We start from the raw sequence: 22,145 nt of genomic DNA, 5'->3' as shown, positions 1-22,145 counted from the left end.
GCAAACTGGAGAAGCTGGGGGTCGAACTGCCGATCTTGAGATTAGTGGACGACCTGCTGTACCCCCTGAGCCACAGGTGTGTGTGCGTGTGCTTGTGCATGTGTGTGTGTGTGTGTGTGTGTGTGTGTGTGTGTGTGTGTGTGTGTGTGTGTGTGTGCGTGCATGTGTGTGTGTGTGTGTGTGCGCCCCTGTATGTGTTTTTGAGTGAGAGAGAGAGCGCTACAGCAAAACAGATGAAAAGCGAGAGCTTTACTGTTGCTAGTTGTTGTGATTGAAGCGTGGTGCCTCACAACCTCAGAGCAGGACTGTTAGCTGTATAAAGACTGATGATGATTGTGCCATCTCAGAGTAAGCAAGCAAGTAGGCAAGCATCTTAAAGTGCATTTACAATTTCTGAAAATGAAAGAGAAATCATGATAAATAGATTAGCAGACGAAACAATCACAAGGGGTTTCTTTTTTCATCATCATTCTTAATCATTAAAATTGAAAAACCTTTTCCAAGGTCAAGAATGAGCTTTCAAGAGCTATCTTTAAGCCAACAGGGACGAGAAATCGAGAAATGCCAAGAAGACTCTGTCTGCTAAAGACAGTTTGACACAATAGTTGAAAACGCTGGAAAAGCCAGTGAACGGTGAGTTTGAGTTCGAGTGAGAATTGTTTTGTGAAACTATTATTTCCCAGTTCAAGGATGAAGTTCTCTTTTGTCTCTTTTAGCAGCAAACAAACAGAAAACAATGATAAAGTGTGCCATGAGTGAGAGTATTATTTTATCCAGGCTTCAGTCAGTACAGAGAAAAAGCTCAGCTGGAGTTCTCCTTATTCTCCCTCATCTACAGTACAACTCTTTCTCTCTGCAGAGTTTACAGCCCACGACCATTTAATTCATTTATCATGGTCTTGTCTCAGTTTTCTTGCCTTTCTTGTGCAGATTGCAGCAGACATGATGATGTTACTAATGTATGTCCATTTCTGTTTTGGTACAGGCACATATTAATTCATGTCCTCACAGTTGAGTTGCTTAGCGACACAACATTAATTGCGGTCTACCATTTCCTCTGTGTATTGTCCATTGTATTACTTTCAGACCATCGAGAATAAAACCTCTGAATGTTTTAATTTTTCTAGGTTTTAATACTTTTTAGGTCTGTTTCATACCATACTGACATATGAATGCTCCAGAGTGATCTTTCCACGTAAAGATTTTCCATTTGTAGAAAGAAAAATGGTTCACAACACATGATTTAATAGACAAAGCTCTACTGTCTTCAAAAGTAACATGACATGGAAGTTTTCAAGTCGCCAAGGAGAGGCTGATACTTTAAAACAAATAATAAGCTGTTTATCAGACTATGTCTGTTTGTGCACATCTGAGTGAATTCAATTTGTTGAAAGAAAAGTGTGTGTGTGTGTCCTGAAAAGCTCACAATAAGATTATATTTGTTAAGATCTTTATACGTGGGAAAGACACTTGCTCAGAAAATGCACCATCTCAATACAATATGAATGCTGGAAGAGTCTGCTGTGCTGAATACAGTTAATACAACGCTGACCAGCAGGTATTTATTACCAATAAACTCTGAAATAAGCATTGCCAGATGGATGTACAGTCACTAGTGGGAAGGAAACTGTGAAGTTAACTGTTATTACATTTATTGAAATGTACAGGGCCACTTTAGGACATTGCACACACCATATGTTTACCAGTCTCTAAGCTGCACTTTGTCCCTTCATGTACTTAGGCTCAACTACAGAAGCTATGGGGTGAGCTGATTGCCAACATATTGGAGCTAGTGAACAAGAAGTAATTTTAACCTGTTGGTGGAAAAGTTGTCGAAAATAATTATCATTTTTCAATACTAAAACAAGACCAGTTTAAAACCACAATCACATTTTCAACCCAAGGCTGCACATGTGAAACAACGGGGAAGAAAATCAAATCAGCTTTGTGTTTGTATGTATGTGTTCACTAACATTTTCTGTAACAGTGCGGTGTGCAGGTTGTTCATTTAAAAAAAAAAAAAAATCCCAATTTGTGCGCCAAGGACTTTTGCAGTGTGTATCGAAAGGTATCGAGTATAGCTGCCTTATTGGGTGGCACTATGAAATCAAGATGAAAAATCAGGAGATTATTAGGATTCAATGGTCAATTTCAAAACACAAATGTTGTTGTAGTGTTTCTAAAATATTTTAAAAGGGCATTTTTTTCTCTTTTATTTTAGATGATAAATGATCACTAGCATTTTCCAGTTTTATGCTCAAGTCATGCGTTAAAGTGCCATAAAAGCATTTTTTTTTACATTCAGTCACATGACAGGGAGTAAACTGAAACAAAATAAAAGCAGCTTTCAGATTGACATCATAGCAACCCAGTGAGTCTTAGGCTAAGTCTCCTTAAAGCAGTCAAAGTCACTTTAAAAAAACACACATTATGAAAGGTCAGCCATAACTCTAACTCTGACTAACTAGCCTTTAAAATTTGAAGGCAAAATGTCAGACAGCACAGAGGTCTCGTCTCCTTCTCAGTGAATGAAAGGGATTTAAGAGCTACAGGTTATTGTTGGAGACAAGGTAAGTAAGGAGTAAGGAGTTCTGCAAAGTCATGTGTTTCCTGAATTATATAACTTCAGATTAACATGGAGCAGTTTAGGAATGTGAACTTTATGCAAATAGTGGAGTGCATGCAGACTGTATAAATAGAATATCTGTGCTTCCTCCTTTCCTGGACACGAAAAGAGAAGTGCAAAGAAGCCAACACAGGCAGGAAATACAATATTTTTTTCATTACTGTTGAGTAGTTATCTCTCTCCATCTCTCCTTCTTTCTCTAAAGTAAAAACCGAAATAGCCTTAGTAGATAAATAAGACAATTACATAGTGAGTGTATTATTGCTAGTCAATGTTTGACCTTGATCTAAAAAGAATAATTAATGTCTCAGTTTGGACTTAGCAAAGACCCAGTTAGCCTTTTTAACAACAATATGAAGGCTATTTAATAGGGCAACGGGGCTGCAGCCCCTATGATGTGTGTAGTTTCAGTATGTGCCAATGTGTACATGCATGCCATAGTCAGATATAACAAATGTATGCACACACACTCCTTTTGCTCACACACATAGTGACCACAACCTGAGTGACCATTTATGTAAATGCAGGTGAACAAAATGATAGAATCTAACATGAGCAGCGTGTCCCTGAAGTGCAGCCTAACTCATCGTTTCTCCAAACAATGTCAACATTATGAGTCAACATAAGCTTCTTGTTATGCTAATGGAGGACACATGTGACAGTGGATATACAGCATGTACACTTGGACAAACACAAGTCCAATAGAAGCCAGTTACTCTTGTTTGTTGAGATCCTCACAACGGGTGACTCTAAAGATTCCCCAAGGTTAGTGAAATCAGACACTAAACAAATAAGAATTAACCTTATCGTAGAGGCTACACAAGGCTTTCAACCTTGATAGCATCGCATAGATTTAATATAGAAATGTGGAATGAAGGTTGTGCGAGAAATGTGTTCAAAGTATACAATCCCTTATTAATTAGGTTTAGAAGGAAATAAGGAAGCAAAAAAACATCACATTGTGCAGGTAATACAAACATTTGAATATTTAAAGCCATTATATGCCTACCAATGGGTACAGCATTGCTTTATCGAGGATGATATTAAACAGCAGGGCAGGCAGGATATTATGCATGACCTCGCCTTCTCTGGTGCACATATTGGAGATGGAGCAAAAGGAACGATTGCATTGCTCTGTTACATTGTCCCAGCAGGGTGCTTGAATGATGGTGCACAACAATTTAATCTCAGAGAAAAAAAAATAGAGGATGGCATAAAAAAAAAAAAAAAACAGTAACCTGCGAGATATGATTTTATATACCTTCTCTCTTCCTACCTCCATTTTGTCCTCATTATCATACTCTCATCACTTCGGCAAGGACTTGGCAGAAGCTGTGCCCTGAGCATGCCTTAGCACCACGTCCGGCCGGATCTATTAAATCTCTCTCCTCCATATTTGGCTCCCAACACATCTAATTTTCCCATTCCTTCGACCTATGTGATGTTCCAAAGAGAGCTATAGGAAGAACCTGATGAATGATTGACCCAGAATACTAGATCTTACCTTGTTTAATATGGACATTAGGTTAACAGCTTTTTACTATGCTTGGGGTTTATCGGAATTGTAATTAGTCTTGGCAGGTAATTAAGGCAGCTTGTCAATGGAATATTTATTTTTCTGCTCATTTTCCTCTCAGAGTTGAATTCTGATGCAGCATTGGCCGAGATAGTTATTTTCATATTCTGCCCATGAGCCCTGATGCCTGGGGGATCTCACAGATTATGCAGAAGAACTGTGTGGAAAAGAAGCAGTTTTAGTATTGAAGGAGGAAAAATGAGGAGGCCATATGTGCATTTATTTCATCCCACCTGAGTGCCTTTTTCTCCCTCTTTTACATGCACATGTGGCGTGTGCAGCTGTGTGTGTTTGAATTAGCATAAATACTGCACGCAAAGTGACTCTGTATTTTGTATGTTTGTAATGTGTATTTGTGTGCAAGATTATCCGTGTGTGTGTGTGTGTGTGTGTGTGTGTGTGTGTGTGTGTGATTGCGTGCATGCAAGGTGAAATGAGTTTGAACCTAGTCCACCTGCATTACATGCATTTTATTTAATGATTCCTCACACCAACACACACAAACTCTCTCACACACACTTGCTTCCAAGAATCCACTCAATGTGCAAACTACAGATAAAACATTTCCCACCAGCCATACACTAAATGCTGTGTCCCTAAGTGTTCTTTAGTCTTCCCTAAGTGCTTCTGTACACATGTTCTTCTATTCACTGCTACATGGATAATACGAAGACGATGGTTAATAATTATTCTTATTTCATTTTTATTTTTTCCAGATAAACTATTCCTCTGCTTTAAATTGAGCAGCTAATGACTACAAAGTGAAAATTGGCGACATAAGTGTGAGTGTGTGCCACTGTCACAAGGGAGGGAAGAAGAATCACTCCACAGAGTAGTGTAATTAGCAAGACTGCTTTGGTACACACACAGACATATACACACAAAAGCTGTTATTTAATTATTGTCTGGCATTTTTGTGTCATGCCATTTACAATATGGAGCTCATTAATTCAGAAACACCCCAAAGGACTCCCCAACCAAATGAACACAAAATGCTGTTTTGTGACTTCGGAGGCCTGTAACTATAATAACTACATGCCTACCCCTAACCTTTACCCTAATATAAACCAAGTCTTACCATGTGGGGACCTTCTCTTTATCCCAAGGGAAGTCCCCATATTGTGACTGTGTGAAAAGATTAATGTCCCGAAATATGACCAATACAAGTACACACAAACAAACAAACACACATATACAATTTCTTTTCAGTGGAACTGTATCAGATAGTTGATCTTTTGGCTTTCAGGTCAAGCTGAGATAAAGACATTTTTTTTAAAAAGTCCCTGGGGAAAGAGTGTAAGGGAGAGTTGGCTTTCTCTGGGTGTGAGAATTGGGACATGGCAATAGTGAGGGCTCTGGGGTGGCAAAATGGTACTATCATGATCGCAGGCTAAAGTGTTACTGGTGGGACAGCAAAGAGAGGCTCTATCCAATAGGAATGGATGAATAAGCCATGAAGCCAGGCAGCAGAGGCACTGGTCTGAGATAATGTAGCCTTGCCATGGTAAATCTCTGATGCACACTAACACAAGCATACAAATTCATATCAAAATCAAATCTCAAACTGTGCTGTAGAACTGGGTCATAGAGTGCCTCGTCTAAAGAGTATATAAAGTTTTAGAGATAATAAGGAAGAGCAAAAGGGAACTACAGCGTGTGAGACTGCAAGGGCAAGAGAATGAACGCAAAGCTCTCTGCAGGGCTAGAATAGCAATGTAAAAAAGTGTGTATCACTAATTTGGCAAACACATGCTTATACTTTATATTCTTTATGTGCGCCTGGGTAATTCACATTACCCATAGTCCCATTTAGACAACACTTCTTTCTTCGGTGTTGGGGTGAAGGAGGCCCACCTCTCTTTTAGGAGATAATACTTTATCCTCCCATGTGTATACATAACATGCATTATTGAGAGACCTTTGCAGTGCTGACATCCTTCCTGCTCCTGTAGAACAGTGGTTGTGTTGCTTGTCCCGGGTCCACATTTAAACTACGCTAGATTTAGAAATATTTGTGCCTGCAAGGCAAGCCAAACTCTATACTGGAGGTAAAAGCAGGTACAACCTTTCTAGAGTTATTCAGCACAAAGAAATGTCTACAGAGCTTGCAGAGCGGCAGGATAAAAACTTGTAAATGTATGCAAACGGTTTTCTCGCTTGAGTTTAAGCTGAAATGCAACAAAATCATGAACAAATAACAATTCATGAATAAACCAAAGATAAACAGCAAACAATTTAAATCGCTTGTTTCATTGATATAAATGGCTATATTTTTAGATGCAAACCCAAAGACCATTAGTCAGAATGGCGCTACATTAAATACGACAGATTATGTACTGTTTGCATCTATGTTTGCAACCAGCAGACAATTTAGAACACAATTATGATTGTGATTAGTTATTGCATTTTTAATAAACATCCCTGATTTAGTATAGCTATGTGATGCATCATTGGCCAAGATATGGAAGCAATTCTGTGTCACAGTAGCTCCTTCACTCTGTGTGAGTAATGGCCACAGGGGAATCAGGCAAGCAGTCCAAGTCCATATAACACACAAGCAGAGAGTGATTTACTATAAGCTCTGTGCAGGTAACAGTGCTGCAGCATGCGACAGAATATTTGGTGTGTAGGAGGGTTAACCGTGATAATTACAGATATAAATACTATATATTTAATTATTAAAACACAAATTCAGGAGCTTAAAGCAAGTATGAGTAATGTAAAAAAAAGGAGTTGCCGTAGTGACAACCTCACAGATAATATCCGTTCCTCTCAGCTCTTCTGAGCGCTTTAGCATCTTTCAGCTTGCTTTGGTTTTGCCTTTTTTTTTGTCTCACTGCACTCATCAACCCTGTTTCAAGCTAAACCAGGCAGCTGTTTTTAGAAAAAAATTATGTTAAATCCACTATACACTACCAGCACCAAACAGCAGATAGACAACTTTAGCAACTAGTTGGTTAACATAGCAGTTAAATAGACATGTTTTTCTCAGGAGTCAGTGGATCCCAAAACAGAGCAAAAATAAGAGTAAACACTGGAAACTCATCATGTGGACAGAAACAACTTCACCTTAATGTATTTGCTGATCAAATGTATGTATGCATGCACTTTATGTTTGTATGCATGTTGTATATGGGTATCTTTTACTGAAGTTATGTATATGATAATTATTTAATTTGGAAATGAATTCATGAGTAACAGGGACGACATAAGATTAAAATAATCATTTACTTTATTCTACATCTTTTCAAACATTTAAGTCTTAATTTGTGTTTAAGAGAATTATATTAATTTTGTTTGTGCATAGGTCTATCATCCATTTAATCTGTTGTTATTTTGTGCTGGTTGTTTGTGTTTTTATGATATGTCAATATGGGGCACCTATTGCTTACCTGATGAGTGGGCACCCTGGGTTCAGCTCTGACCTGCATGTAACCCCCTCCATTTCCTATTAACCTTCAGTTGTTCTATGAAATAAATAATCTTACAAAAGATAAAGCTTGTCCTGGAGCTCTTAGTCCAGCGTAGAAATATTACAGGAAACACACAAACATACATTGAAATAGACAAATTATAAAACACCGGATATGATGCCACTCTCATGTTACAACCCAGTTCTCAGAGGCATAACCCAAAATAGGACAACACTGAGGACATGCTGCTCTGATACAAGTATCTTCAAAACACAAATACACACATTGAGCCTCACAGGCATAGCCACACACCTGCATACAGATACATATTCTCAATATCATGGGAGTTATCTAATACTTGACCTCAGACAACAAAGTGATCTTGCTGCTGGATTATTTCCTTTGATAAATTCAGTGTTGAGTATTTACCTTATGTTCGGATGTTTAATCTCAATCAGCGCACAGCTTCCAACTTTCATCATTACTAATGTATTCAAAGAGACAGCAGCCTTTAAATAAGCCCTTTATAATATAGTTTTGTGATTTTGCAGAATTACAGAATTATCATCAGGCAAACCTGAGCTGACATTGTGTGCTGACCAAACAAGTCATCAATAATTCCCTTTAAATCACTTTCCTGCTCTTTAATTAATAAAAGGTCCAGACTTCAAAGAACAACTCAATTCTCCAGCTAGACTTGTGTGCTGTTGTACATTTGTGTCTGCGTTGTAAATAGGCATGTGTGTTTGCGCTGCTTCTGTTTGTATGCTGGTGAGTGTGAGCCCCTTGGTGTTCTTTTTATTTGAGTGTGAGCTGCAGGAAGGAAATATTTTCTCATGATAGATTCAAGGGCTTATGGTGCCTACGAAAAAGACCGATCATCAAAAGGGAGTCCATGTATCCACCATTCCCGCTCATTCAACACGACACTGTCAGGAACCTTCAAATAAAGTGACCCAAATCAAACGGGCCGTGCCTTACAGGAAACAAAAACAACCCCTGACTAACATCCAGTCAGCCACACATTAAATTGAGCGTGAGACCTGAGAAAGGAGCAGAAATGCAGACAGAATTCATGGGAATAAGGAATGAGCTAAGCCCTGAGTGAACTTTACTGAAGGGCCAAAGCAAAGGCAAAAAGTCACATACACACACTGGCGCTGGTCAAATACCAATTTCTTCTCTACATATGCTCAGCACCAAATGTAAATCTAGAGCTTATGAAGAGAAGTTGGTCAAAGTCATATTGGTTTTGAGATTCACTGAAGGAAATCAATCCTTGCCTTCGGGAGATAAAAAGCAGTCCCTCTTTCCCTCTGCTGAGAGAAGTAAACTCAAATTAACCAATGTACTGCCACGACTAACTGGGTGGGGATTAGAACATTGTATTAAAATGAAGCATGTTTTCCTTAACCGATTTTCAGTCCTGTCCATGTCTGTGCTGCAGCATCAGAGCTGCTTGGCCAGCAGAACTAATTTGAACTGTGAATCACAGTCTCGTCCAAAGGTCAAACAGCCAAGAATGAATCATACATGCTCACGGAAAGCTGCTCATCTTTGAAAGGTTTTCTCACTGCATGAAACACAAAGCAAACAGCATATCATGCCAATGTCAGTTTCCTCTGTGTGTCTGTATGTTTACACATGCATCACTGATTGTGCAGTGTAACACATTTGAGCTCCAACACCAGCAATAGCTCTTAAGACCATAATAACTTTGTGTGTGTCTGTTTCTGTACAGAAGATTCCAAACATGTCACCTGTCATGATTTAGTACACTTCAAGTTTTAACCTATCAAGCTTGAATTATCTATTGTTGTTTAACAAGCATCAGTTAGTTCCACTACAGAGTAATGTAATGTGCTTTTCGTATGTACTCATTCTATTTGAAAAACTGACTTTGTTTACACAGTTAGCATGGTTAGTTTTTAATTAACCCTAAAGCAGATTAAGACCCATCAAAAACTTCCACATCAGTGGTTGCCTTGCCCTTGTTTTAACTGAATAATTTTTTTTTTTTTTTAAATTACTGTTAAGCCTTGATTTATCCAGGTAAGTCTTTTTAAAGGGAGCCCTGGCCAACAGCAATACAGTTTCAAACAACATACATGCAAATATTAAAGCACATTAAACACACAGTATTAACTCACAGAATCAAATGCCTAAAGACTGACAGATGGAAAAAGTTCAAGCTAAGGAAGCAATTACAAACTCCGATTGAATTAGCCTCCAACCCGTTCACTACGGTTTTTAAATTAATAATTCAAAAGCCTGAGGAGGTCAAATAAACCATTTATTAACAAGAAGGAGAAAAAAGCAAAGATTAAAGCAGATTAAAGTCTGAAAAAGTCAATATGATTCGTGTGGCATAAGTATGTTTTTTTTTCTTCACTTCATGACCCTTCTGTTTAATCTTGGGAGGTTGGGAATCAAAGAGAATGTTGCTGAACATTAAGCCGTCAGTACAGTACAGTATGTGTAGGCGGAGAGAGCTATGTCAAGCAACCCCTGAATACTAAAGCAAGCTGTTGACATTTTCAAAAACTGATTTTTTTTTCCTTCTTGCTATTGAAAAGCATCGTGGCAGCATTGTGAGTATCATGGGAAGACTTTATGTTATCATAAGGAATAGAAAACACACTACCGAAGAACACAATGAGCCAGAAACAACAGTGCAGTGTGACTACAGGGAGGTAAAATGACAAGTCTCTGCTGTTCAACACTGAGACCTGCATGAAAGTATATATGCAAACACACAAATGTGCAAACACACAGAGGGAGTGGGAGTGGGGTGGGGTGGGGGGGGATACAATTATGCCGAATGACATGGGATCACCTACAGAAAATTAAGAGCATAACAAAAGGGAGTAGAAAAAGGAAAAGAAAGAGAGGACTGCCAAAGGGGAATATTTTTCGACACAACTATGAGTGTGAAGGAAAAAGGTACATTTAGTTCGATAACACAGGACAGGACAATTTATCCCTGCACTCTGACTACATGCTATATGATTAAATATGCTTCTGAATGCAGTGTTGTTGACATTTTATGAATCAACTTAAAATACAATGGTGGCAGTGAACCATTTAACAGCAGAAGTAGTAAAAAAGATTAACAACAGCAAGCAGTTAGCTATAGCATTAGTTTAAAGAGTAACCAAAATAAAAGCAGTGTCTGTTTCACTGCCCTCAATCACTTCTGACCACACCCAACATTGTTGATGGGTGTGGATAGTAATAGACCAACAGGCCGATTTATGATATTTTGAGATAATCGACATCGGCTGATGTCTGCGCTCATAAGACGATTAACTGCTGGTTGCTGTGGAATGAAATTAGCACAGCCCCTTGTGTCTATTTTGCCATTCGGGCTCTGTAGCGATGTGTTGCTCGCGGGCCGCGGTCAGTTAGGACATTCCAATAGAAAACAACACAATCAAACTGATTTAATCACTGACGCTCACTGGCGTCACATGCTGTATTGATTATTAATAATGTATATCATATAGCTTTATATCCGCTATCGCCACCCTGCTTTTAGTGTTTGATGTGCTGCACCTGTAACCACAGCCAACAGTGATGTCACAGGGCCATCAGCACATCACTGCAACAAGTTGAAATGGTAAACCAATTTAGCTCATCAAAAACAAGATCACAAAATGTACTTTTGCTGTTATCTTTGGTTATATCGGAAATTAGTTTTTATAAATTAATATGAGTCAAGTATGTGATCGCACTGTGTTCTTTGTGTAGTCAAGGATTTTATGATCAAGACAAGATAAGATAAACCTATTTTCAAGCAATGCGTGAATTGCACTTGACATTGTTTTGGCAGTCAATCATATATAAATAAGCCAATCTACCAGCAACATAGACATACCATTTCATGCTTGTCAAGCCTTTTTAGTCATTTCTTTATAGACATGAATTATACTTCTTAGTAATCATGTCAAGCACTTCATAAGAAGGACAAACCATTAATCATGTTCAGGACATGCCAGTGCATCCTACAAACAGCCAATCTTCTTTGTGGGAAATTGAATGATTATTATATTATACTTCTGTCTTTAAGAGCTCTACGATACATATCAGCTCTAAATATAAAACTCAAACTTTCCATTCTTATTTTTCCCTCCTAGGCTGTTAATCATACTTTAGCTTTCATGACTAAGAGCAGAGGGCACATACAAACTGCTGACCTATTACAGCATGCGTAAATGGAGATCAAAAATTTATAAATGTTTGTCTTGATATATTACTCTAAAGTCAGTGTGTGAGTCCATGTGAATCCTAAACATTTTAAAATGTCCTTGAAAAATAAATGTGTTTGGCCCACCTTTCAAACAGGACACATATTTTCATTCCATTCATTTTACGACCTTGCTTATTCCCACCAGAAAAAAAGCAAAAAGAAGATCAGAGTACTGTATTCCCACACACTAACACAACATCTCTGATACAAACAACTCCGGCAGCTACTACAACATTACTAAAGTTGCTGTTGCAACATCTGTGAGCAGGTTTCTTTTCCCAACTCATCTCAGTTTGATGTTAAAGTTGGTTCTTGTGTAAAGAAGCATAATCTCTGGACAGTTAAGTCTGGATTTTATTTAGCCTGGAGGAGCACTTAGAGCATTGTACAGCGAACAAAATATGACAGAATTATGCACTTACCTAAGATCCAAGGTCAGTCGTTCATCTTTGGCCCTCAGCAGATCACCTACTGAAAATGTGGCACTACCCAGGAAGCTGCTCTGTAGAACCAGACAGAGAAGAGAGAAACACAATAGGTTAACACAGGAGAAAGAAATTCACCAGCAAGTTAAAAGTTAAAGGAGACATACCATGCTCACTTTCTGGTTCCAACTTGCATTCTGGGTTTTTACTTAAACATGTTTCCATACTTTAATAAACAAAAAACTTTATTCTTATACTGTGTGTCTAAATATACCTGTGTTCACCCTCTCTCTGAAATGCTTCATTTTAGCACCTGTCTCTTTAAGCCTTACTCCTAAAAAAGTTGCCAAAGCAGTTCTCAAGCTGAGTATGGAGAAATTCAGATAGGAGGGCAGTTTATTCTAATTAGCCTGCAAGTGACATAGGAAGAGGAGTCAAATCTCAATGCCTTGTTGAAACTCATATTTTCTGATCCAGGCAGCCCACAAAAGAGTGGGTTATCTTAATTCACTGTTTGTGGGTTGGTAGGCACTTCAGATACCCAAATGTATGTGCACAAGCACTGAAAAAGTGAGTTTTTCATGGTATGTGCCCTTTAAAAGGTAAAACAATAAAAAAAGAGGCTACTGAAAAACTCTTTTGAGGTTATCATAGAAGTGTAAGAAACAGGTAAGTGTCAGAATCTATTTTGAGCCCTGTGATCTAAATAAGCAAGAGTGTGGGATCTTTTTGACACGAGGCACAGGGACACACAATCTCCTCTTCTTTCCTGTCTGTCTTTTACCCCCTTTCTCTCTTTTCTCACTGCTCTGACAACATGTGTTTGCTGCAGGCATGATGTGAACAGGAGGTGTCAGCACATAAGAACTGGGTCACGGAGGGAGAGATAGGGGACGAGCCCATCAATAACGAAGAGAGATGATCTACATTCAAAGAAAACACACACACACACACACACACACACACACACACACACACACACACACACACACACACACACACACACACACACACACACACACACACACACACACACACACACACACACACACACACACACACACACACACACACACACACAGGCATGTCCAGATGCATGCACATGTATGCACACACACGTAGAGAAAAGTCCTGCACCTGCAAGTAACACCATTAACATGCTGGCTTGTGCTGCAGGAGAGGGGGGCTAAGACAGTGCCAAGGACACAGGCAAAGCTAAACCACAGTCGTTAATTAACAACAGGTACAAAGGTGATTTTACATATTTCATCATACAGAGTTTTTTTTAAAGTGTTTTTTAAAAAGATCTTAATTAAAATAGTTGCTGCCTGTGTATACTCTTCTCTGAGATACTGAGGTGCTACAGTATCATTCATAGACCATCCATCAAATTAAGAGTTTTTTACACGACAATACGAAACAAGAGACCATGAAATGCCCCTGTCTTTTGCTTCAGATACCTGTCAAAGGCTGTACCTTGCCTCTGAAGACAAAAACAGGATTGTGTTTTTTGTTGAAATGGATGCAAATGAGTTTCAGGTATTATAAGCAAACACCAGAAAGCTTCCAGACACTCGATATATCTTTACTCTCCACACACAAAACAGAGCGCAAGTCAGCCCGTGAAAATGTGATGGACTGACTCGATATGCCAGATCAGTATCTTCCCCGATAGTCAGAACTAGGGCTGCAAGTAATAAGTTTTCACTATTGATTAATCTGCAGACCATTTTCTCACTTCATCGATCCAAAGTTTTGTCTATGTCCATTATAACTTCCCAGAGCTCAACATCTTAAAATCCTTTGTTTTATCAGGCAATGCAGTACAAACCCAACTAAATTCAGCTTAGTGCAAAACTATTTATTTGAAAAGCTAAAGCCAAAAGATGAGGTAGGCAATTACTTGATTATCAGAATAGTAGCCAATTTACTTTTGACTTGTCAATTTATCAACATATTTTAAAAAATCCTTGTCACTATCAATATAAAAGGAAGCGACTCTGCTTTAGTTGAATTTATTCAGTCACAGAAGGCCACCAACTAATTTTACAGCGTCACAGCGGTCCCTGACCTCATGTCACCTTACATAAAAAAGACTCTAGTTCTGATGAGAACACTGATATTCATCAGTCCAACTTTTCAGACCCGATATAGCCAAACCTCTCTCCACAGTGCTGTGTCAGCGCTGCAGTATGGTCTGACTTCACACTTAGAGTTGTTTGCGACGGTGTTCTGGCCAAATAGATAGTGGAGAATGCCTTAAGTCCACCCCGTCTCAGGCTTTATCCCAGCACTGTACATCCTAATGTTCCTAACATTGTGAACTAAACTTAACAAATTAATACAAAGAATTAAATTTACTGAATTCTTATTTATTATTAAAATAATTAATCACGCACCAGCAACTTTGTTTGATAGCAATTACAATTCATGTGTAAACATTTTAAATGCAGCAAAAAATGTATCAAAACTTAAAATGATAGTATTTATTGTATAAAGTATGTATAAACATAGATTTGAATTGAATATAAACATAGATTTGAATTGAATATATCAGCCTCATTGTCACAATACCCGATCCAACTATTTGAGTCAGTATCAGCCCGATATCCCATATCAGTACTGAATCAGCGCATTCCTACATCACATACTTACATCCTCAGAGAAAACGTTGTATCGGTGCATCACTACAGTGAGTTACTGTAAAAACCATCACAAAGGACATGTAACAGTGTCATACAGATACGTCCATGCTGCAACTGTGGTAAAGAGGGCATGAATGATGAGCGTCCGCTAAACACAGCAAAGCTCACAGGTCAGTGGCTGTTGTATTACCCATTATAAAGATGTTACTCATTGATTTTTAATTTATGAGATCAGAAAATGTTTCTGGGTGAAATAATTATGCATCACTTTTTTGAATTAATTGTCCAAGCAGGTCCCTTTTGTTCACCTTTTTTCTGTCTTTTCTTCTATTGTTTGTCTTCACTTTCACATTTAATCTTGGTTCCTCCCTCTTCCAACCACTACACTGCTCCTTTTCTCTCTTTTTTTAGTCTCTCTGCAATTCCTGTATCAGATAGGAAAAAGGGCATCCTGTCTACTGACCTTTTCTTTCAATCATTTCTTCCCTGAGCATTTTCCTGCTACCCTGTGCGAATGCCCCACGTGCTTAGAGCCAAACACTGCCCTAAACTCCTGCCCCGGCCCACTCACAAGTAGGCAAACACAGAGACTTGCATGCATGCACGCACACAGATAGGGGAAGACACCAAAACACAAGGTCAGTCAATAGTCTATGAATCCTGAGTCCTATGAATAAAAAACACAATACACAATATTGAAACACAGCTTAAGCAGCTTAAATTTTCCAAGAAAGAGACACAGCCCTAAGCATTGCATAGTGCGATGTCCTTATTGAATTGAACAGAGTTTAGATCCCCAGCAGTCAGCCTTTGATATGAACGTTATATCATTCAGCAATGACGTATCATAGCCAATCGTAGTTTGCCCTGATAACCCAGAGTACAAGGCACAGAAGGCCATTACACACCATGGAGGAACATTATATCCCTATGTAGCCATTACTCGCAAGCCGGTACAGAACGTCTGGTAAATGGTCTTAGAAATCCATTCCTTAGCATCTTTTTATGGCCCCTCACGATGAAGGCTTTAAAAGTAATGAAGCTCTGGAGACCGTCCTCTTATGCAAGATCAAAGTGGCTGTGCCACAGAAAATGAGAGAAAGATGGGGGCAAGAGGAGGAGTGGAGTGAGAAAAGAAGACAAATGATGCTCTTCTAGGATCATGGAGGATTGATTATGATGGTCTCGCTCTGTTCCCTTCTCACATGCTCCGGCTCTCTCTTTTTTCTATCCATCTTTTTCGCCCGCTCTTCCTCATTCCCTCGATTGGTTCTATTGGCCATGTCGGTTGTACGCTACAAGAGAAACTTTGATCAATGATCATGTTCACTAGCTTTCAAAAAAGGGAGACCTCGAGACATTTCACACAACCTCAGAGATAAATACTCCTACCTTACCAAACACAAAAGTGCTCGAGGACAAATGGGCATACGGATAAAAGATTGTGACCAAAAAAAGAAAGACACTTGTGTCTAAAGTCAATCCTGAACACTTGTCTGTGGATCTGTGTAGGCCACAGTGTCTGTCCATCACTTGGCAGAGGTAAACGGTCCAACTCAAGTGAAGATCTATTGATTTTCTCCACGCCCTGGGTGACAGAGTGACACACACACATAGACACGCACTAACTCTCTCTCAATCATACCCTCTCTCCCTATCTGTCTCTCACTCCCCCTAACACACACAGACTGCCGAGAACACCTGGAGGATAGGACATTCGTTCACATGCTACTCCAGCAAATGACATTTTATACAAATGACAGCGGTGACAGTTTTGGCACTTGCTGAATAAAACACATCTGGCAAACATTTATGAATATGAACAGATTTATACCATGGAGGTCAGTATTGTCGACATGAATACACTGCTCCTTCACTGCAAATAGAGCTTTACAAATTGGCCTAATTAAGTCATAAGAGATGTCATGACATGCCATTTATACTTACATGCAAGTGTGTGCACTCAGGCAAAAATTATGACCACATTGAGTTGAAATTGACATGGTGTGAGATCACACACACACACACAGTTAATATAACCCCCCGCCAACACACACACACACACACACACACACACACATACACACACACACACACACACACACACACACACACACACAAAAACACACATACAAGGATGTCCACTTACAGTTATGTTGCACACAATCCTAGCAGCAGCACAAAGCGAGTAAAACAGTGAGAAAGGAGGTAGAAATGAGGAGAGGGAGACTGAGACTGAAATAAAGAAGCGAAAGAGAGGAAAAGAGATGTTATGTCTTCTTTCTTCCTCTTAATGATCTCCAGGACGATTCTTCCTACATATCTTCCTCCAGTCGTCAGTTAAGAGTAACTCCATATGTTATATTCAGTCTTTAAAGAGAAGCAGGCACACTGGCTGATAGATACATCGTAAACAAGCTAACACATAAAACACACACACAAACGCGCACTGCAGCCTCCGCTGTGACTGAGAACTGGCTAGAGTGAGCTGCTGGCGTTACCGCTGTTGCTGCTGTGGCTGACTTGACAGTAAGCGAGACCAGCAAGAGAGACAGAGAGAGAGGGAGAGAGAGAGAAAGAACAAGAGAGAGAGAGAGAGAGAGAGAGAGAGGAGGAGGAGGGAGCCACAAGAGGGGAGGGAGTCGACAAATACAAGCAGCTGAGGTGGAGAGGGGTAAGAAGGAGGAGGGTGGAACAACACAGAAGAGGAAGAGACAGAAAGGAAGGAAGACAGACAATTAATGGGTACAGAACCAAGATAGCAACACAGAAAAGGGAGGAAGATATACTAGAATATAGAGAAAGAGAGACAAAGAATGAGAGACAGAGTGGAAGACAGATACAGAGTTGTGTGTCACACCTCAGTTGCAGCCTATGACTCAGATGGCCAACAGGAAAACAAACACTTGTTATGGCTACTTGAATTAACATGAATTCCGACCACAAGGTGCAAGGTATATGTGTTGTGTAGGAGTGTGTGCTTGTGTACCACACAGATAAACACTTTAAAACACACGCTGACATACTTGAGGATCACACAAGAGGCTTATTGAAACACTCTTCACATTGTCATACATGCAGCTGGCTCTAAGAAAAAGAATAAATCCATCCATCCATTTTGAGACATTGAGACAATGACGAACAAACCCACACAGCAACAACAGTGACACCAAGCCTAGGTTTTAACTATCTCGGCTCGAACCTCAGATTAAGCAGGGTTTAATTTACCCATGATGACACAGGGGGATGAGTAATTCTGGCCTAACAAAGGACACCCTCTAACACTGGCCCTTATCACCCCGAGCAGGTACACAAGCAAACACAATGAGACACACACAAACAATTAAGCACACATGCACACCCGCCCAGACATCTGACATTTGTAAGCACACACAAACTCTAATGTACAAATACAACCTTTCTTTATATGCCGTGAAATTGGGGAGTGTGGGTTGAAACACTGGATTAAAAGCGTTCTTCATTACCATGAGGATCGATGATCTTTTGGGTGCCAAGTGGAAGCCACAGTCAGATAGCACATGAACTCCAGAAGATTACCCACAATGCCTCCAAGTCTAACAAACTGCTTAATCTGAATACAGTATTTTTGTGCAACCCTGCAGTTGCCAAATAAACTTTAGTTGGTTACTGCATATTTTTTTGTCAGTGATAACTGATGTGTTCTGGGGCCTTTTTTTAGTGTTCCCTCCTAATCTAAAAATCTGCATCTAATAGGAATTTGTTTAAATCTCATGGGAACGGAAAGTAATATCGAACAACAACATAGAAAATCCTGGATCAAAGCTTGTTTAAAATATAAACCAAGAGCGTTGAAAATGGGCTTTGTTTTTTAATGCCCTACTTTGAAGTTCAAGATGTTTGACATATTTTAGAGCATTCAATCTGTAAGTTCCTGAAAAGCACACAGAGTTGCAGGGATTGGTTATATACATTCAACATGGGGAGCAAAAGTCACCTAATGCAGGGAAAAAGTATTTTTTAATTCCTATCTTTTAAGCCCTCACAGCTGGTTGAAGACTATCACCACTGCACAAGCACACGCACACACATTATTCATGGACCTTATATGAATCTGTTGGTAGTGCATGTGTTAGTCCATGTAAAGATCATAGCAAAAATGCCACTGGCAGCTGAGAATTTCCCACTGAAGGCAACAAGGGATCCTAGACAACCGGTCACCCCTAAACTCAGACAGGCTCGGACAAAAGCAGGCGGCTGTGTTTTCCCTGGGTGAGCTGATGTTCTCATTCTTAGCTGTCTACCGTCAACATTGTCCTCCCTTTCTTCCCTGACTTATTTGTTTCATGGTTCTCTACCTTGACCTCATTCCCTTGCTCTTGATCTGTTAAAAAGCAAAAAGAAAATGTCTGCAGCCAGACAGAGATGTAGGCAGACCTGAGCTCAGCCCCCTTTTTGCCCTTCACCATCTATTTCTTCAATGCATAATAGCTTACATGAAAGGGACATCCGAATTGTCTCATTGTCTCTATAAAGTATTTTATATATAAAGTGGAGGTGGTAATATAAAAGGTTATTGCATTATGGTTTGTTTGTAGCTTTAATTTTGCAAGGCTAGCAAGTTACTTTAAGTATGTTTATAGTGTGTTTTTTCACTTTTACAAGCCACAGCTTACCACAGGTTTCTCCTTGGACCCGGCCACCCATTAGGAATTATAGACAAGGGGACTAGTCCACCCACTCCAGCCTCACCCGCACCCAGCCTGAACTCTAATACCAACAAGGCAATGTCTTGAGCCTTGTTTCCACCAAGCAGTGTGGTTCAGTTCAGTTTGTTACACGTTAGAACAGTTGTTTTTGTGTTTCAATCGTCAAAATTTGTGGCTGGTACTAATAGAACTGTTCTATTACGTCCTGTTTTTTGTTACACTTCTGGTTGAGGTACCTACAGTAGCACACTGATCCCATACTAAAATGTGGAGGTAGAAACTGCAGTCTGCGATTGGTGCAGATGTTCCTCTACTTCGTCGGTGAAGAGGAAATACAGCAAGGGCTGGATAGAGCAGTGGGAAATGAAAAGGCTTTTCAGCTCGTTCCTCAGGGCATGATTGTCCACGGCTCTTACCATCTGGTAATAACCCTCCCCTACATTAAAGAGTACCGTTGGGTACATGTTCATACAGGTCACGGACGGTTCTAAAGGTACTATACCGAAAGTGTATTAGCGAAAACGCAGCTTTACCTTTACTTTGTTAGGGACAGAAATTTGGCCGTTGCGTCTCTGCTCATTTCATTCTTGTTGTCTTTGTACCTACGCTTTTCTGTTTTGAGGCCATCATTTTTGTTGAGGTATTTTGACTAAGCTAGTCATGCAAGTCGTATGCTTTACATCTTTACATTAGCAGCACACCTGTGTTCTGCACATATAGCACCCACTGGTATTATGAAAATGGAAACTAATTCAGTAAAATGTCGCTCTTGATCCCATTTAAGGGTCAACCACAGACCTTTGCACCTTACGTTTCTGACGGGTTTTATATCTTTAAAAAAGTCTCAGATCTTGGAAAATCATCTTACAATCAGGTTTGTCTTGTATCTAGGCCAATACGGCAGGTGCTGCTTATGAGTTTCGATGTAGTGGTCCCTTGTATATAATCCGTTGATATGGTATTTTTTAATTGTTCCAGTCTGACCTTTGTCAGGAAAGCATAGTCCTGAGGCGGATAGTGTGTGCTCCAAGTAATGCGAGGCTTATCTGAGTGTAATAACACTGATTTGTACTTAGATACAAAATACTTTGATGTGTTCCCCTGTGTTTTTGTGCCATTACATGCCTTATTAATCGTTTGTACTATTTTTGTCCGCTTTTATGAATAACTTTTTAAATGTATCAAAGGCACCAAACGCACCAAAAGTAAAACAAAAAGTGTGACTCATGCAAACACGAAACTGAAACGAGACTAGAGAGATGAATGCCTCCTGGGTCTGGTTTTGATGAAAAGAAAGCTAAACTTTAATCTTTTTATACTCTATACATATTACTGTAAATTCATGGAAGTGGGCTCTTAATTAGCATAGCTTTCCGTGACTTAACTTCTGTGCTCACATAATTCAGTGACAATTCTTATCTCACTGGAATCTTATCTCACTGGAATCACACAAGTGTAAATTACCATGAGAACACATGGAGGGTTTAAGAAAAATCCATGCCTAAAGTAAATTATGAAGAACATGAATGGATACATTATCATGGCATTATGAAGGACTGAATCGATATTTTACTATCGGAGTGATGCCAAAAGTTGTGCACCATTGTATCTACATACAATGCTGCAGTTCTGTCAATACTTAATGCATGTGGTAGTTTAATTAGTCCGCTGTTTGGGGGACACAGCTCGCTGGGCTGAAATATGGGCTACAATAAACTCAATCCTTATCCCAGTCTATTATACCGTCATTGTTTGTGTTGCACTGAATATAAAGTCTCTGAATTAAGCTTTGCACTGAATTACTTTACCAGTTTCTTTTTTATTCTGTTATTTTTTACCAGAAGTCCATTTCACACATGCACTGCATCCCTGAACTTTTCTAGACATTTTCTGGAGGAGCTGTATGTGAGAGTTCAAATATCTGAATCAGTGGGAGCTTTCTCTCAGTGCTGCACGTGGCTGTCATTGGGAGTTGAATAGGTTCAGTGTGCTGAAAATACATTGTTGTGTAATGTGATATATCCTGCTTCTCAAACACATAAAACAAATAAACACACAAATAAAAGAGACACTTTTTGTGCTTAAACTATAGGAACCATGACGATATTTTATGTACCTAACTTAGACTTCATAACCACTCAAAGGAGACTGGACTGAAAAGTAAATACTCACTGAAAGCTGACTGCTGAGAGACAGGAAACTTCTTTTGGGATTCCTTCACCTTCAGTCACTGAAGAGATCTATAGAGCAATCTTACGTTGCAGAACCAGGGAACAAATTAATATCCCTCTTCGCACAAAGCAGTTTAGGGTTCCAGAGTAACTGTGATTCGGTCACGCAAACAGAGGAGGAAAAAACAGCAATACCTGCTAAGTGTTCATACATGCTCAAACATACATTCTTCAGCTTGTCAATGCTTGCCCCCAAACAAAAAGCTCTTCCTACCACTCCATTAGTTTTCTCCCTCTATCCTTGCTCTGTCTTATTTAATCACATTTGCTGCATCCTTTTGATGCTCGGCAA

At 39.4% G+C, this 22,145-nt stretch overlaps 1 protein-coding gene across 1 annotated transcript in view; it reads right to left on the bottom strand.

The window, feature by feature from the left end:
- inpp4b (inositol polyphosphate-4-phosphatase type II B) overlaps nt 1–18,166 on the bottom strand; it is a gene marked incomplete at its 5' end in the record, with an annotated part of 91,569 nt that extends 73,403 nt beyond the window's left edge. The window contains 3 exons of the mRNA XM_083936813.1: nt 12,287–12,366; nt 17,084–17,223; nt 18,163–18,166. Of these exons, the coding sequence (XP_083792939.1) occupies nt 12,287–12,366; nt 17,084–17,223; nt 18,163–18,166 (224 nt within the window). The remainder of the gene's footprint in view (nt 1–12,286; nt 12,367–17,083; nt 17,224–18,162) is intronic.
- Between the last annotated feature and the right edge of the window lie 3,979 nt (nt 18,167–22,145).

Source organism: Echiichthys vipera (genome assembly GCF_963691815.1).
Source record: "Echiichthys vipera genome assembly, chromosome: 2".
In the NCBI taxonomy this organism is placed as follows: domain Eukaryota; kingdom Metazoa; phylum Chordata; class Actinopteri; order Perciformes; family Trachinidae; genus Echiichthys; species Echiichthys vipera.
The sequence above is the reverse complement of the archived record's forward strand: the minus strand, read 5'-3'. Positions and strand labels throughout refer to the sequence as shown.